At 50.9% G+C, this 15,526-nt stretch overlaps 7 protein-coding genes across 7 annotated transcripts; 4 read left to right on the forward strand and 3 right to left on the reverse strand.

The window, feature by feature from the left end:
• Positions 1–567: 567 nt before the first annotated feature.
• Positions 568–1,426, forward strand: PtrM4_082040 (uncharacterized protein; the record flags this gene model as incomplete). The annotated part of the gene is made up of 2 exons (XM_066106507.1): positions 568–1,119; positions 1,223–1,426. The coding sequence occupies 2 exons, from the start codon at positions 568–570 to the stop codon at positions 1,424–1,426; spliced, it is 756 nt and encodes a 251-aa protein (XP_065963445.1).
• A 118-nt stretch (positions 1,427–1,544) lies between these two features.
• Positions 1,545–3,480, reverse strand: PtrM4_082050 (glycoside hydrolase family 76 protein; the record flags this gene model as incomplete). Its single annotated transcript, XM_066106508.1, has 2 exons — positions 1,545–3,310; positions 3,366–3,480. 2 exons carry the CDS (start codon positions 3,478–3,480, stop codon positions 1,545–1,547), a joined length of 1,881 nt encoding a protein of 626 aa, XP_065963446.1.
• Positions 3,481–4,800: 1,320 nt separating this feature from the next.
• PtrM4_082060 (serine peptidase) lies at positions 4,801–6,626 on the forward strand (the record flags this gene model as incomplete). The annotated part of the gene is made up of 4 exons (XM_001941057.2): positions 4,801–4,899; positions 4,986–5,438; positions 5,489–6,533; positions 6,592–6,626. 4 exons carry the CDS (start codon positions 4,801–4,803, stop codon positions 6,624–6,626), a joined length of 1,632 nt encoding a protein of 543 aa, XP_001941092.1.
• A 1,222-nt stretch (positions 6,627–7,848) lies between these two features.
• On the forward strand, positions 7,849–8,334 carry PtrM4_082070 (FAP multi-domain protein; the record flags this gene model as incomplete). Its single annotated transcript, XM_001941058.1, has 1 exon — positions 7,849–8,334. One exon carries the CDS (start codon positions 7,849–7,851, stop codon positions 8,332–8,334), a length of 486 nt encoding a protein of 161 aa, XP_001941093.1.
• Positions 8,335–8,891: 557 nt separating this feature from the next.
• On the reverse strand, positions 8,892–10,615 carry PtrM4_082080 (Gnd, 6-phosphogluconate dehydrogenase; the record flags this gene model as incomplete). Its single annotated transcript, XM_066106509.1, has 4 exons — positions 8,892–9,764; positions 9,822–10,336; positions 10,388–10,550; positions 10,598–10,615. The coding sequence occupies 4 exons, from the start codon at positions 10,613–10,615 to the stop codon at positions 8,892–8,894; spliced, it is 1,569 nt and encodes a 522-aa protein (XP_065963447.1).
• A 562-nt stretch (positions 10,616–11,177) lies between these two features.
• On the forward strand, positions 11,178–11,686 carry PtrM4_082090 (RNA-binding protein (RRM domain); the record flags this gene model as incomplete). The annotated part of the gene is made up of 2 exons (XM_001941059.1): positions 11,178–11,405; positions 11,453–11,686. 2 exons carry the CDS (start codon positions 11,178–11,180, stop codon positions 11,684–11,686), a joined length of 462 nt encoding a protein of 153 aa, XP_001941094.1.
• An 809-nt stretch (positions 11,687–12,495) lies between these two features.
• On the reverse strand, positions 12,496–14,308 carry PtrM4_082100 (MelB, Na+-melibiose symporter and related transporter; the record flags this gene model as incomplete). The annotated part of the gene is made up of 5 exons (XM_066106510.1): positions 12,496–12,897; positions 12,957–13,324; positions 13,378–13,609; positions 13,660–14,061; positions 14,111–14,308. The coding sequence occupies 5 exons, from the start codon at positions 14,306–14,308 to the stop codon at positions 12,496–12,498; spliced, it is 1,602 nt and encodes a 533-aa protein (XP_065963448.1).
• Positions 14,309–15,526: the final 1,218 nt, after the last annotated feature.

Below are 15,526 nucleotides of genomic sequence, written 5' to 3' on the forward strand. Positions count from 1 at the left end.
TCCCACGATCAATTTTTCGCGAAAGAAAATTGTTGTAGAAGAACTAGACCATGGCGCAAAAATCAGTAGTGTATCCGTCCGCGTCTGATGAGTCTGCCTCTAACGCATTCCACACAGGAAACCACCGCGTCCACGCCCGCGACTATCAAAACATCGCTACCAAATCCCTCATTACAAGTAACCGCAGACCATCAATTGAAGCTACAAGAAGCGCCTGTACATGCACCAAACCATGGAGAAGTCCTCCTTCATATCAAAGCGACCGGCGTGTGCAGGTAAGCCAGCCCAGACAACATATACCCCACACAACCCACACTTCCTAATCCCAACACAAATCAGATCCGACATCCATTTCTGGAAATCTGGTAGAATAGGCGATAGAATCATATAAGAAGACTATATACTCGGCCACGAAGCCGCAGGCATCGTGCTCCAATGCGGCGAGGGCGTTACAACACTCCAACCCGGTAACTACTGTCCCCACAATCCAGTTCACCACACAGATTCTAACACCACCACCACCTTCCAGGCGATCGTGTAGCAATAGAACCCGGAATCCCATGCACTATGTGTTTCCTCTGCACAAGCGGGCGGTACAACCTCTGCAAAAACGTCGCTTTCCTCGGCGTATACCCTACAAACGGTACTATCCAACGGTACAAAACCCACCCAGCTCGATACTGTCATAAGCTGCCTCCCAATGTTTCCTACGTCGAAGGCGCCCTGCTTGAACCGCTGTCTGTCGTCCTGCAGGCTGTTAAATCCGCGGATTTCTCGCTAGGTCGTGGGGCGCTCATCTGCGGCGCTGGACCTATTGGTCTTATGGCCTTGGCTGCGGCGAGGGCAAGCGGTGCTCATCCGCTTGTGATTACGGATTTGGAACCGGGGCGCTTGGTTTTTGCGCAGAAGTTTGTGCCGGCGGTAAAAACGTATTTGGTGGATAGGGGGCTGGATGCGAAGGGGAATGCGGAGAAAATCCGGGTGTTGTTTGAAGGTGGGGGTGGGGGTGTGGGCGAATATGGGGCGCCGCAGACGGTGCTGGAGTGTACGGGGGCGAAGAGTAGTGTTGCTACTGCTGTGTATGCGGCGAGGTTGGGTGGAACGGTTGTTGTGATAGGTGTTGGAGCTGAATTGATGAATAATTTGCCCTTTATGCATCTTATTGGTTCAGAAATATGGGCTCTTACTTTTTCTTTGGACTGTTTACTGACTCGTGGTCTAGATCAAACTCAAGTTTAGTCAACGTTATTGTGATACTTGGCCAGCGGGTCTACAGTGTCTTGCTGGTGGTATCGTAGATCTTAAACCAATGGTTACCCACACATTTCCGTTGGAGAAGGCGGTTGACGCACTGCATATATGTGGAGACTATGGTAATGGTAGTGTAAAGGTGCAAATTGTTGATGAAGTAGATGACGTGCTGTGATAATTGGAGTGAAAAATAGAGAGTTTGTTGTTTAAGCACTACCTTCATTCATTGGTCTTCGTTGTGATTTGGGAGCGATATTATTCCTGAACCCGCAGGAAAGTGACGCCATCAAATCTTACATGTTACCATCCGTTCTCTTCAAAAACTCCCACATAGCTCTTACAACAGCAAGTCCACTGCCTTGAGTCTCAACCGTTCTCCCCCTTCCCCGATCATTGAGATCGCCGCCATTTCGTGTCGCTGTCTTATCACTGTCGTATTGAAACCAACCAATTCTCTCATCAAGACTGATCTCCGTGTACAAATCATCATAAGAATGCACGTGAACATTGCGATAATCGGTTGCGTTCTCTGGCAACACAGGGATGAGACGGGACGCCGATTGGCTGGGGGGCGTGAATTCAGGAGCACCCCACCAGCATCCGAATTTGCCTTCCGAGTCTCGCGTTTTGAGGGCGGCTTGCGCGTTGTGTACGACCCAGGCGGTATGCCCTCTACAGCTGTTGTCATGTAGCATGGCTACTTCGCGACTCGCTGCGTGTGTTTTCCCTAGCCTGGTTGGGCGAGTGGGCAAGGGTTCGCAAAAGGCTGTGAGGTGGTGGAAGAAGATGCCCTTGAAGGTTTGCCCGTCTTGATTGCAGTGACCAGATGGATCACACAGTTCTGTAAGAATACCATTGTAGCCCAGACCGGCCCATTCGTTAGATATGACATCTTGACCATCTGCTGCGTTCTTATCGTTTTCCTGCGTCAATCTCGTGGAAGAAGGTGTGTACGATTTGGTTTTCTTCCAACCGGTAGCCCACACTACATTCCGAATAAGTTCATGCCCGTCTTCAAGGTACGAAGTCTCCCCTGTGGCCTCCCACAGGCCTCTGAGACCAGAGAGGAGAACACCCTGGTTGTACGTATACACCATCTCATTTCGCTCATCGCATGTCGTCTTGCTATGATTTGTGCGATATCCGCCAATATGGAAGCCGTCCACATAGAGGCCTTGGGCATTGGTCATGTTACTCTGTTTGAGCCAGTTGTAAGCATTCAGTGCGTTCGCAAGATACACAGGATCGTAGCGTTCTCGATTCTTGCTGTCGCAGTCGTCGTATAGTTGATCCTCATGCGGCCGCGACTTGCCATGCTGCAAGATGAAAGGCGAGCAATTCGAGTCTCCAGCAAAGTGGAGATACATGCTGATGCTTGCTGAGATGAATAGCTGGTTCGTAATCGCATTCTTGTATGGCAATAAACTTGGGTTCCACGTCATTCCACCTCCGCAAAGTCTCCAATCCCACCCTTTTTCTGCCAATTCATAGAACACGCGCGAGCGATGTGAAAAAGCGGGTACGAACTGGGACGCATGCCATTCCTTTCCTCCAGCTTTGTTAGGCGTGTAGTGTCCAACGGAATGGCTTTCAACGAATCTTGTGGCCTCCAGCCAACCCAACACTACCCATAGCATGTCATCGAAAGCTTGCATCCTTATCGCAAAGTGATCTTCGCCAAAGTAGTAGGCAGAAGTCTGCGCAAAGTACTTGTTTATCTCGTTCTCGACCCTCTGCGCCTCGACATCCAGTTTCCGACTCTTGTCGAATGTTCCGGGCATCGTGTAGGAGAGCGAGCGGGAAAGCGAGGAGAGGGTAGAAGAGACGTACGTGGACATCACAGCGCCCGTCCAGTCTATGGCTGATGTGTATTTACCGAGCCATACCTCGAAGTAGTGGTCTTGCATCGTAGAGAGGGTAGAGTGAAGATCGCGCAGGATGTTGGTCTCGGCGAGGGAATAGCTGGGCGTGTCTTTGGGGGTTTCGTTCGAGGTCTCTTGGGATGGTGATGGAGTATCATGAATAGCATGTTGGTTCTTGGGCTCATAAAACGGCTCCCCTGTTTCTCGACCTGTCAGTGCGTTCAAGTCGGAGAGGCAAACTGCATGTCGTACCCTGGGAAGCTGATTGTTTTATGCTTTCAGCTATCGAAACGGTCGCAAATGCGAATATAAACAACAGCAACACAACAGGCAACCGCCAGACCTGCGCGCTTCGTGATAATGCCATTACTGGCTCGCAAAGGTCGTATCTATCCAACTACACGGCAGCTGGGGTTGAAGGTTGGACGATGCGAAGCCCAAGACCTACGTAGATGCTCAACATTCGATTGCCATTCAGCGATTCAGCACTATGCGCATAGGGCGGAAGAACAAGCTTCCAGTCGGTCATTGGAGTCACGGACGAGTGGAGATGTGCCGCGAATGCATGAGGCGTTCGATCCTGGCCAAGCTCAGCTTCCCGCGCGCGGCGCTTCTCATGGCTTCCCGTTCTCTGCGGCAGGGACTTGCAGCGAAGACATGACTTTAAAATAGAGATAGCTGGGACATGGAACTCGTCGTATCGTTGCGTGATGGAAGACCACAAAAGAGAGAGTCGCCCGTTTGTTGAGCGCGTCGTGAAGCTTGCAACAGGATGCCAAGCCTAGATCCTGAAGGTCGGTGATGCCTGCCCCGCGCTCGCACTCGCACGCTTCTCCTCGCGTGGACCGCCGCACGTGCCACATCCAAAAAAATCAATCCACGAGCCTCAGCACCACTCTTTCCGCCCACAGTAGCCTCCAAAACACGTAAAAAAGCGCAAAAAGAATGTTGAACAGAGTGGGAATCGAACCCACGCCACTTTCGTGACTAGCAGGCTGTACCTGAAGCTAGCGCCTTAACCGCTCGGCCATCTGTCCGATTGCTTTGATGAAAGAAGGGCATGGTACTAAGAAAATATAGGAGGTAAAATATTCATGAGCTCACGTAAGATGCAAATATTGTGGAAGCTTGGCTCACAGGCTCACTCTGCCAAAGTCAGACGATCCCGGGCTACAAGAATCGCTATAGCTAATCTTCACCGGACCATGGCACGAACACGTAATGACACAACCACTGCGGCGGTAATAACGTTTACTTGCAGCCGGGAACCGAAATGAATCCAACACCCGAGCCACATGTAGGCTCGCAGCCGCCTCACGCCACAAATTCGGCCGTGGCCGGATAATGGAACACGAAAAGAAACCTTGCTGTTGCAGCACACACGACATATAGTTGAATCCTTCCTAACGCCGTCTGGTAAATATCCCAAGACCTAGGCCGGAAAGCTTGCTATCGACCGAGAGGTGCCGATCAACGGTATCTCCTGCTTGATCAAGAATCGTGCATGCGCTAGTGACAGCGACTACTATATCACCTTCCGCAAACATGGTTTTGTCTCGAAGAAGCGACCGGGTAGTTATCACCGTCGTCATAAGCGCAAGTGCGTCTAAATGTTGGCAAATATATAGGTGTGTGCCGCCTGCGACGCTGCTGCTCGCCAGCGACTACGTTTTGTTCTACCAACATTATGCGTTTCTCAGTTGTTGTCGCGGCGGTTCTTGGAGGCATCCAGACCGCTTCCGCACTGAAGCTTTCCCCGAGAAGTCTCGCAGAGAGGGATGAGCAGGTAGATACAACTCTCTGAGCTCTACCAATGGCTTTACTGGCCGGTGACGAGACGTATGGAGGCAATGAAAGCTCACAACCAGCCAGGTACAACGACGCAGCCTTGCCAAACGCGCTGATACCGACCCCACATTGTTATACCCGGAACGCAACATCTCGGTGCCTGTTGACTTCTTCCATAACGAGACTCGGTACGAGCCGCACAGTAATGAATCGTTCAATCTAAGGTACTGGTTCGACGACACCTACTACAAGCCAGGCGGACCAGTCTTTGTTCTTCTTGGCGGTGAGACTAACGGGGCGGGCCGTCTGCCTTTCCTACAAAAGGGAATTGTGCACCAAGTCATCAAGGCTACCAACGGCTTGGGCGTCATCCTCGAACACCGCTACTATGGCAAGAGTTTCCCGGTCCCTGACCTCACGACCAAGAACATGCGTTTCTTGACAACTGAGCAATCCCTTGCTGAGATTGACTACTTTGCGAAGAATGTCAAGTTCGAGGGTATTGATGCAGATTTGACTGCCCCGAACACCCCCTGGGTATGGACACTGATGTATTTTTCACCTGATCAAACGCTAACTTCTGTCAGGTCGTTTACGGCGGATCGTATGCTGGAGCGCAGGCTGCGTTCTTGCGAGTTGTCTACCCGGAGACGTTCTGGGGAGCCATCTCATCATCCGGAGTCACAACTGCCATCTATGACTACTGGCAATACTTTGAGCCCGCTCGTCTCTACGGACCTCCTGACTGCATGAAGAACACTCAGCTTCTGATTGACGTTATTGATGGTATCCTCATCCGTCAGAACGATACCTCTTTGGTTCAGTCACTCAAGGATGTGTTTGGACTTGGTGGCATCACTGACAACCGTGACTTTGCCAACCAGATCACTGGTGTTTATGGACTTCAGAGTACTAACTGGGACCCTGAAGAGAACTCAGATTCGTGGTTCAACTACTGCACTAACATTACTGCCGAAGAACCCATTGGTGAGAACTTGCGCCCCACAGTTGCCAAACTCGCCGCAGTATCTGGCTATGTCAACGACACCGTCGTGCAGAACATTACTTTGAACGCGATTGCCTGGATCAACAGCACTGCACTCCGATCATGGCGCAGGTCGAATTCCACCCAGGACTCACACTTTACGACGCTCAACAGTTCCCTGTTGCAGTCATACACTTCCATTGAGGACTACAGCTACACGAGCTGGAGCTACCAAGTCTGCACCGAATGGGGTTACATCCAAACGGGAAACACACCCGCTGATATCATGCCGCTTATTTCTCGTGTCATGGACGTCGAGTACCTAACCTTCTTCTGCCGTGCGCAGTTCGGAATCAACTCACCGCCCGAAATTGAACGCGTCAATAAATACGGCAACTACAGCATCGAGTACGAGCGTCTTGCCATCATCGGCGGCAATGCCGATCCTTGGAGACCTGCGACACCACTCTGGTACCCCAACAGCAGGAATGACACTGTTGAGAAGCCGTGGCATTTGATCAGCCACGGTGTTCACCACTGGGAGGAGAACGGTATTTTCGAGAACCAGACGACGCCTGAGTTACCGCCTGCACAGGTTGTGTATGCGCAGCAGTACCTGAAGAACTTTGTTGTGGACTGGATTCAGGGTAAGTTTTCGTCTTTCATGCCAACGTCTAAGGGGTATTTTGCTGACAAGAGACGCAGAGTTCAATGACCAGAAGAGCCGTATTGAGTTATAATAGCGTGCTGTCGTGTTGTAATGTTCTGACGACTTGAAATCGTTACCCTCGGATTCGCTCGGCGCGACGCCGACAGTCCAAAGTTACATCCGTCCTTACCCATTACTTTAATATACGGGTGATTATCATCATCATCATCCGGCGCTGCAATGGCGATTTCACCACAGAATAACCCTAAGAATCAAACTCACGCCTTGCTCTCAGTAACCCACAAGTTTTCTCCACTGTGCCAAACCGTGCGTGGCATGCCGATTCGAATCTCCCATCAAAAACTCTGTGATGTTACCGTCGAGATCAAGATAGCATAATGCTAATAATCCACAACAGCCTCAAGCCAGAATCTGGCTCCAGTAAAAAGTAAAAAACGAAAATGACGTTATCTCTGTCTTCCTAATCTCCGTTCCGTCCGTTCTACTCCACAACGCTATGACGTAGAAGCCTCATCCCTCTCCACCCCACTACCACACCGCCGTCTGTCCATGCCGGCTCATAAACACAAAACGCTCCATCCGGAAGCAACGGCAGCATCAGCGCTCGTATACAAAGCTCCTAAAATAGTAACGTGATCAACACCATGCCCATTGTCTGGTGTGATCAGCGGTGCTTCGACTCGCCGTAGCTGCACCGGGAGATCTGCGTTGTCAGGCAAGGGGGAGTAAAAGTATTGTTTTCGCCGTTTCCCGGGCGTGACTGGCCCAGTCATTCCTGGCTAAAAGAGCAGGTTAAGCCGACGGGAATGTGATGCCGTGGTATACGAGCTTATGCCTTGTTGGGATCTTCGTTGGTGAAGATGCGTGGTGAGGTGGGAGACAGAGGGAGAGGGAAGGGGAGAGAGCCATGTGAGAGTGAAAGAGGTATTTGCAAGATATTTGTTTTACGAGGACGAACGAACGAACAGAGGTGGGGAAGGTGTACCTGGGAATTGTTTTAGCGGCTTCGGTCGCTTCGGGCCGTTTACTGGGTTTGGCTCGGGAAGGTGGGGGTAGGATGATGGTAGCCGATCGACACATGGCTGGTCAGTGGATGGGGGTAGTGAGATGGAATATGATGGGTTGTAGAAAGTATGGCTATATAAGCACTACCGTGACACTGTTCTCTAAGACTTTTCCTTTTATCTACCAATATACAAGCTGATTCAATCATTCGCTTCTACACCTTAATATCCTAATCCACATATCCCACTCTCTCACAGCACCCAATAAATACCCAACAGACCACAAGTATGCGTTTCACCACCCTCGCCGCCACCCTCGCCAGCGCCTCACAAGCCACAGCCCTCCTCGCCGGCCTCTCCGCCCCCGCGACCATCGCCCCCGGCTCGCGCTTCAACCTAACCCTCATCGCCTCGCCGCGCGCAGAACCACGACCCGAAGTCGCCGTCTCCTACGGCTGGAGCGCCAACAACGGCTTCGAGGGTGCCCTAGGCTATAACGTACAATCCATGTTCCTGGGCCCAAGTCTCTCTGACACCGACAACAATATCACCATCTTGGCTCAGGCACCGGCGCGTGAGGACCTCATCCCCGGTAGGCCGGCTGGGCCTGGTCCTGACGAGAACATGTTTTTGAACATTGCTTTCTTTCAGCTCGGACCAGGTAATTCGTACCCTGCTATTAGTAGTTATAATGTTTCGGTCATGATTGGGGAGGAGACGAGTGAGGGTGTGCTTGTGGGAAGTACCACGCCGTTGTTGGTTATGTACGCTTAGATGGGCAGGGTGTGAGGAAAGGGGGTGTTCATAAGAGGGGTGGATAGGGGGAGATGAGTATATATACGGTATTGGTGCCGGTAATATGGTAATAACGTTTATATGGCGGAATCATACCAACACGTTCTGTACGCTCTTGTAATGCTTATAATGCCACGTGCTGTTGCCGCTGCTTGAACGGGCACTGATGCTGTGGTGTACGGGATGAGGGAAATACAAAACTCAGTGCGTTCTGTACTTATTTCTTAGTATTGGCTATGCGTCTGGATCTAACCTGGAGAACTGGCTTTATGTCGGCTTTCGTCATTTCTTCGTAATCCCCCATTTTTTGGGTCGACTACTGGAACTGAACCTCGAGACAGGTAGCAAGAGCTGCGTACATCCAACATTCATTTGAGCTGTTTGATGGAGGCTACGGGTCAAGTAAGCTGGGGGATGGCAATGCACTCAATCACGTACGCGTTGAAAGTTCAAATGTAAAATGTTCTCTCTAATCAAAAATATCTACAGGAAATAACGCCCATATACCATTAAATCACAATCGGAGATTCGTTACTTTAGAATCTGTAATTCTTCCCGTATAGCTCCTTCTGGCTCGTCGCGGGCTTCCACTCAAAGTGATGCTTACCCTCCATGGGCTTTTTCACGTTTGAGTCCTTGTCACCCTTCTTGTCAAACATGTGGCTACCGAAGTAATCCAGTTCCGCCTCGTAGAAAGACGTGGGCAAATCAGTTCCACTAGCGACCTTGAAGTATTCCAAAGTTGCACTGATAGCAGGTACTACCTGATCCGTCTCGACTGCTTTAGCGACCACGCGCCGGAGTGCTGGGAAGCAGTTCTTGACGTCCTTTGCCACGCGAGTTGAGAAGTTGAGGTTGAGGTCTTCGGATAAAGGGTTTGATTTTAGAACAGGCGCGAGGATTTCGTCGGAGATATAATCGGCTTGGATGATGCAGCCGGCGCGCCAGATCTGCCAGACTTGGGAGTAGTCGATTTCCCACTTATGTTCTTGGTCTGCTTTGGCAATGACGTTCATGCCTTGGATGAAGCTGGCAAGGCAGGCTGCATAGGTTGCTTTCCTCAGGTCCTCGAGAAAGGCTTTCTTGTCGGAAATGTTCAATTCGCTGGGAGGGAAGCCGCCGTCGGACGCTTTGCTGGCTCTCTCACGGTCGCCATGGAAGGCGGACGCTAGACGGAATGCATGTGAAATGTTGAGCGTGAAAGCCGGAACATGAAGTTCGATGGCTTCGGTGTTGCTCCAAATTCCAGTCCCTTCTTCGCCAGTCACATCCTGAACGACCTTGTCAAGCACTTGTGAGATGACGAGTGGGTGGTGTGTCTGCTTTTCGCTTGTGCTCTCCTCGGACTTTTCACTTGCGTCGCGCTTGTGTGATAGATCGGCGCCGATGGAGACGAGGAAGGTGCCTCGCTATCCAGTTCATTAGTACAAAACTTATTGCGGTTGAGTAGAGTTGCTCGGACTTACTAATTCGCCTTCGGAGTTCCACTGACTGAGAACATCACCAATCTCCTCGTAGCCCATGCCCATTTTTCGCATGATACCCCAGGCCTCGCAAATGGCACTCATCATGCCATGCTCGATACCATTGTGCATCATCTTGACATAGTGACCTGCTCCGCCTTTTCCAATCACACCAACACATGGCTTTTCGTCTTTGTCCTTAGCTGCAACTTTTTCCAGCAATGGGAGGACGTCTTTGAGCGCAGAGATATCCCCACCAGGACACATGGAAGGTCCGGCTCTTGCAGCTTGGTAGCCACCACTGACACCGCACCCAATATATCTTACGCCAGTGCCTTTGGTCTTCTCCTGTCGCCGCTCAGTGTTCTGGAAGTGTTCGTTTCCGCAGTCTAGGATGATATCGTCACGAGAGAGGTTGGGTATTAAGCCCTCGAGAACCTTGTCGCCAACACCGCCGTGTGGTAAGGAGAAGACGAGTAGGCGTGGTGTTGATAGTGCGGCGCACAGTGATTCGTAGTCTGTCACTTTGTAAGCGTCGTACTAGTGGTTGTCCCGTCTCCCCTAATTACCTTTGTACTTTTGCACCTTGCCGTTATATCCTTGTTTCTCAGCCTTCTCGATGACTGCATCCATCGCCTCCTCTGATGGGTCCGAGAGCGAGACATGGACGCCAATCTCAGCGAACAGCAGGGCCATGCCACCGCCCATGCTACCACACCCAATCATGGCAATCTTGTCTTGTCAGCCTTTGATGCGCCCAATTGGATGACTATGCATACATTTGTAAACCCAGACATGGTTTTAGAGGGAGGTCTCTTCTTGTTGCTGACGGGAGCGGTATGAAATGAGTAGAGAAGAACCCAATATCACAATATACAGATATGTAAGCGAAGAGAAGGAAGGGAGAGTTGGATCAGCGTAGTAGACAAGATTATCGAGAAATGCGAGCATGATGAAAGGTGCGGGTCAAAAGTTTGTCATATAACACACGAGTGACGTCGGTGGGGTGGCAGCTGGATCGAGCTCAATGCTAACATGGCTGGCGGGCAGTCCCTTTATCTCTGACTTTCCGGCCGTGCCGCGAGGGACAGACTGCGGAGCCATTTGTATGCGGGCCTAATACTAGGCATGCGTTGGGATGGTGGCTTCCCAACGCAAACGAATGGCAAGTGCGATGACGGGGAGGTGGAGTTTGGGTCGCGTATGGAAAGAGCCGCTCTTCCACTAGCGCGAACCGTTGTACTCCACGCAAACACCAGGCGAGCTATCGCGACAATTTCTGTACAATCACCCACCACGCATAACATCACCAGCAATTCTTAATAATCCGCTGAAATTCTCCTGCCACTACCTGTAGCCATGGCCGATATCGAAATGGACATTGACCAACCCGAAGCTGACCCCAAGGCCGGCGACGCGCGCACCGAGGCCGGCGCAACAGCTGTGCGCTCCATTGAAGGCTGGATCATCATTGTCGCAAACGTACACGAAGAAGCTACAGAAGAGGATCTGCATGACATGTTTGGCGAGTTTGGTACTATTAGGAATCTGCACATGAACTTGGACAGGAGAACTGGTTACGTCAAGGTACGCGTTTGACTTTAATATACATAGACGGCTCTAACGTGACGCAGGGCTATGTTCTCATCGAATACGCTACGCTGGACGAAGCAAAGGCTGCCATCAAGGGCGCCAATGGCAAGGAACTCCTTGAGCAAACTGTCGCTGTTGACTTCGCATTCGTACGACCGCCCCCAACGACCAAGGGACGCTCGCGCGACCACGACAGGCGACAGAGTGGCCGAGGCGCTGGCAGAGCTAGGAGCAGGAGTCCCGGCCGAGGCAGCGAGGGTGTCGAAGACGAATAGTCATCTCGGATGAAGCTGCACATACATCTGCACATTTTGTCGAGTCCACCATGTACAGAAAGAAGATGAAGTTGGGGGTTAGGCCTGAGATTTGGCGATAGCCCTTATATCCACTTCTTGTCAGGTACTGCAATACCAGATCGCCGGCTTGTCTCTCTGTGAGGCAGGTCGGGCCCTAGCTTGACCAATGTAAGTCGGTGCTCTCTAGCCTTGGCAACCAATTTGCTAACCGGTTCATAGCTTTTGCGCTTCCTCGGTCTGATAGAATTAACTGGCCCTACGCTGTGATGCTGATAGTTTTGTACACAGTGAGTCGAGCAATGACTGCGAAAATTGATATAACCATGGGATGGCATTGACTGCTAGTCGGAGTCAACCCAACCTTTCGGGCTTTGCCACAAACACGCTTTTGATCACGTTGGCATCATACTCAAGAGTAGTCTGCAACATTCACTTTGGCTGAAACCATATTCGTACATCTCTCTAATGGGCTCAGGTACATGGAATAAAGGGTGACTACATGTGTATGTAGCTAGATCTATAGTCATATGATATGCGCTGAATCAGCCTATTCAGCATCATGATCTCTTTCACACACTTTTGCTACTAGCTTTGCACATGCGGCTCACGATATGTTCACTCAGGAAACCATCGATCGATAGGCGAACTTGACACAAACGACAAGCAAGATAGTCGGCCATGCGTGGGAGCCATACATGCCATACATTGGTATAACAATCAAATGTCCACATACTTCAATACTCTCAAAGCACACCAAACTCAACAAAAGCCCTACCCTCCCCTCTCCCTCAAACCTTATCTGTAACCTCAATATGCTCCACCACCGCCTGTTTCTCACCAATGCCCTTGCCCCTCTCCTTCATATCCTGCAGTGCCTGCTCCCCAACATCAACCGCATCATCCCCATCAAAGAACTTTGCAATTTCCTCCATAGGCGTATACCTCGTTTCGACAATACAAAAGTAAATAACGCCAATCTCAAACGCGAGAAACACGCAGTACACGATATAGTACTTCCACGCCAGCGCATCGAGCGCGATGCCGTTGACAAACTGGTTGAAGAATAAGGCGGCTGTGACGCAGAAGTTGAGCCAGGTGAAGCCCTTGGCACGCAGGCCGTAAGGGAGGATTTCCGTGGTGTAGCCGGCCATTATTCCGGCTTTTACGTCGTAGAAGACGCCGTAGAGGAACTTGGGGGGATATCAGACTGGGGTCAAGAGGGTTTGTTGAATGTTTGGAGCACACTTACGATACTAGCAATGAAGCCTTTACCGAGAGCAGGCCGGGGCGCAATGGCGTAGCGCGCAGATATAATGGTGAAGATGTTGAACATGACAAATGTACCGATTGTCGAGATGAGGTAGATGGGACGGCGACCCAGCTTGTCAACGAGGAAGGAGAAAGTAAAGTTCTCCACCAACGCTAGTGTCTTCATGCCGCCGTTGATGCCGAGTTGGGTCTGCGGGTTCGTGAGACCTACGTTGTCCATTACATATTTCAGGTAATATGAGATTAGACCGTTTCCACTCCATTGGCTGAAGAAACCAATGGCAGTGATGATGGTGATTCGCTTGCGGTTGCCCTTTGTTTTGAGGAAGTCGGCCCAAGAGTTTTTGCCTGTAGAAGGGTTAGAAGGTTGCGACTGTGGTATACTGGGTGGTTTGGGTTACCTTGTTTCTTGTCGAATTCGATGGCAGCGCGTACTTCGGCGTATTCGAGCTGGATGAATTCATCATCGACGTCACCTTCGCCGTGCCAGTGTGTGAATATGGCGAGGGCTTCTTCGTGGCGGTCTTTGTTGCAGAGCCAACGTGGGGATTCGGGCATGAAGAAGATGAAGCCGAGAATGATTAGAGAGCAGATTGATTGCAGAAGGGAAGGGAGACGCCAGGACCAGTCGCTCTGTATTAGATTAGTATATTGTACAGCGAACCAGAAGTTTTCAACTTTACCTGGAGCTTCAGCGTTCCGTAAGTCACCCATGATGCAATGAAAGCTCCGGAGTGGTAGCTCGCACCAGAAAGTGTGACGAGTACAGCACGGTCCTGTGGGTGCGCAATCTCGGCGATCAACAGCGGTGCTGAGCCTAGCACAATGGTATCGCCGAAACCCAGGATCAATCGCGCAGCGATGAACATGCCAATGTCCTGTGCACCTGTCTGAAGCGCTACTGCAACCAACATGATGCAGCACCCAATAGCCACGCCGATCTTCCTACCTTTCCAGTCAATCAGATAGGGTGTGAAGAAGAGGCCGATGAGCGAGCCGAGTGACATTGACGAGTTGAAGAAACCGAGCATGGCCCCCCGGGGCTCACCAAAGTAGTTTTGCCAGTAGGAGAGGGATTGGAGACCCTGGTGCTGGTCAGTAAGAATAGAAGAAAAATTTGATGTTGATACGCACGTTCATCATGGATCCATCAAATCCATTGGCAGTGTTTGTCATGATAAGAATGACAATGTAGAGGTAGAGTTTGCGTAAATTCGGACGCTTCCACCATGGTAGACGTTCAAAGATGCGGCCAGCAAAGAAGAAGTGGCCTTTTGGTGGTTTGACAGGTACAATCTTTTGCGTGGTCTTGGGTGGGCGTAAAGAAACCATGATGGGCGAGTCGCGTGCCTGCGTGTCAGCAACAACGAAGTGAGACGCTGTAAATCTCGCGGCCACATGCTGTCTATATATTCTTCTCCAACACTGTGCCACATCAGTATCAGGAAGTCACATCCCTGCCGCCTATCGGCCTTGGAGTTTGGAGGTAGCCTAGTATAGGAAGAAGCCAAGTTGGCTGAATACGCCCATGGCCCTGGTCTTGTCCCGCATACAAGCCCTGGAGGACTTGGTTGGAATGAATCTCGTATCGTATCGTGATAAGCGCCACAGCAAGGGGGGCATGGTCATGAATAGCCTTGCACGCCGTGCTCTTGGGCTACTATGATCCAGACTGGGGTGAAATGCGGGGAAGCCAATTCGGTCATGCTCGTAACCCCATGGGGTACGACCGGCTAAACTGTCGAACTTCGCATCCCACGTTATTTCGTCTTTTACATGATTCAGGATGAAAGCTACCGCTTTGCTGCAACTGCCGTAGCCAACACTCTGAAGGCGCGCGATACCAAAGGAAGTTAGCTTGGCTGTATATGATTGGCCAGAAGCTTGCGATCTAGTGACAACAGAGAACGGAGTAAGCTCGCAGTCAGCATCGTCCAGAAGTCGCAAAGATACTCCAACGACACGCGCTTAAGAAATCCAGTACCGGGATACTGCAGGGGGTAAGGATCTGGTGCAAGGTGCTAGGGCCTTTCCTTCTGGCGTCTGGGGCGCTGCGAAGAGCCACCGCGGGGTATGTAGATCATGTTCATCAGATGAACAAGCTGATAAATTCGGAAACCCGGCGAAAATCAATAGTCTATGATGAAGAGGAAAAGCTTATTGATAGCCAGTTAGCAATTTTTCATTGCCGTCAAAACAAGTTTCCAAGCCCGTAGCAGGACGAGGCGCACTTGGTATAGCCCTTCTTATCAACCACCAAGAAGGGAACGACTCACTAGCGTGAGATGACAAGATGGGAGTAAGACATGCCCAGCGGTGTGGCGATCCGACTCTCGATCCAGAAAACGTGGCTATACGAATTTACCCGGCTTTGCACCCGGTCGTTTAGCACCCACAACATCACATCTCCCGGTCTCCGTACAACGTACCTAGGTAGCTACCTCGGCAGGACTAGCTAGGAATATGTATGAATCTATGATAATGACACTCCTGTACAGTGACCTCCCCCTCGCACTCTCATAGCAAGCTTCACATCGTCAATCGCCGCCA

This window comes from Pyrenophora tritici-repentis, chromosome 3 (assembly GCF_003171515.1).
Source record: "Pyrenophora tritici-repentis strain M4 chromosome 3, whole genome shotgun sequence".
In the NCBI taxonomy this organism is placed as follows: Eukaryota; Fungi; Ascomycota; class Dothideomycetes; order Pleosporales; family Pleosporaceae; genus Pyrenophora; species Pyrenophora tritici-repentis.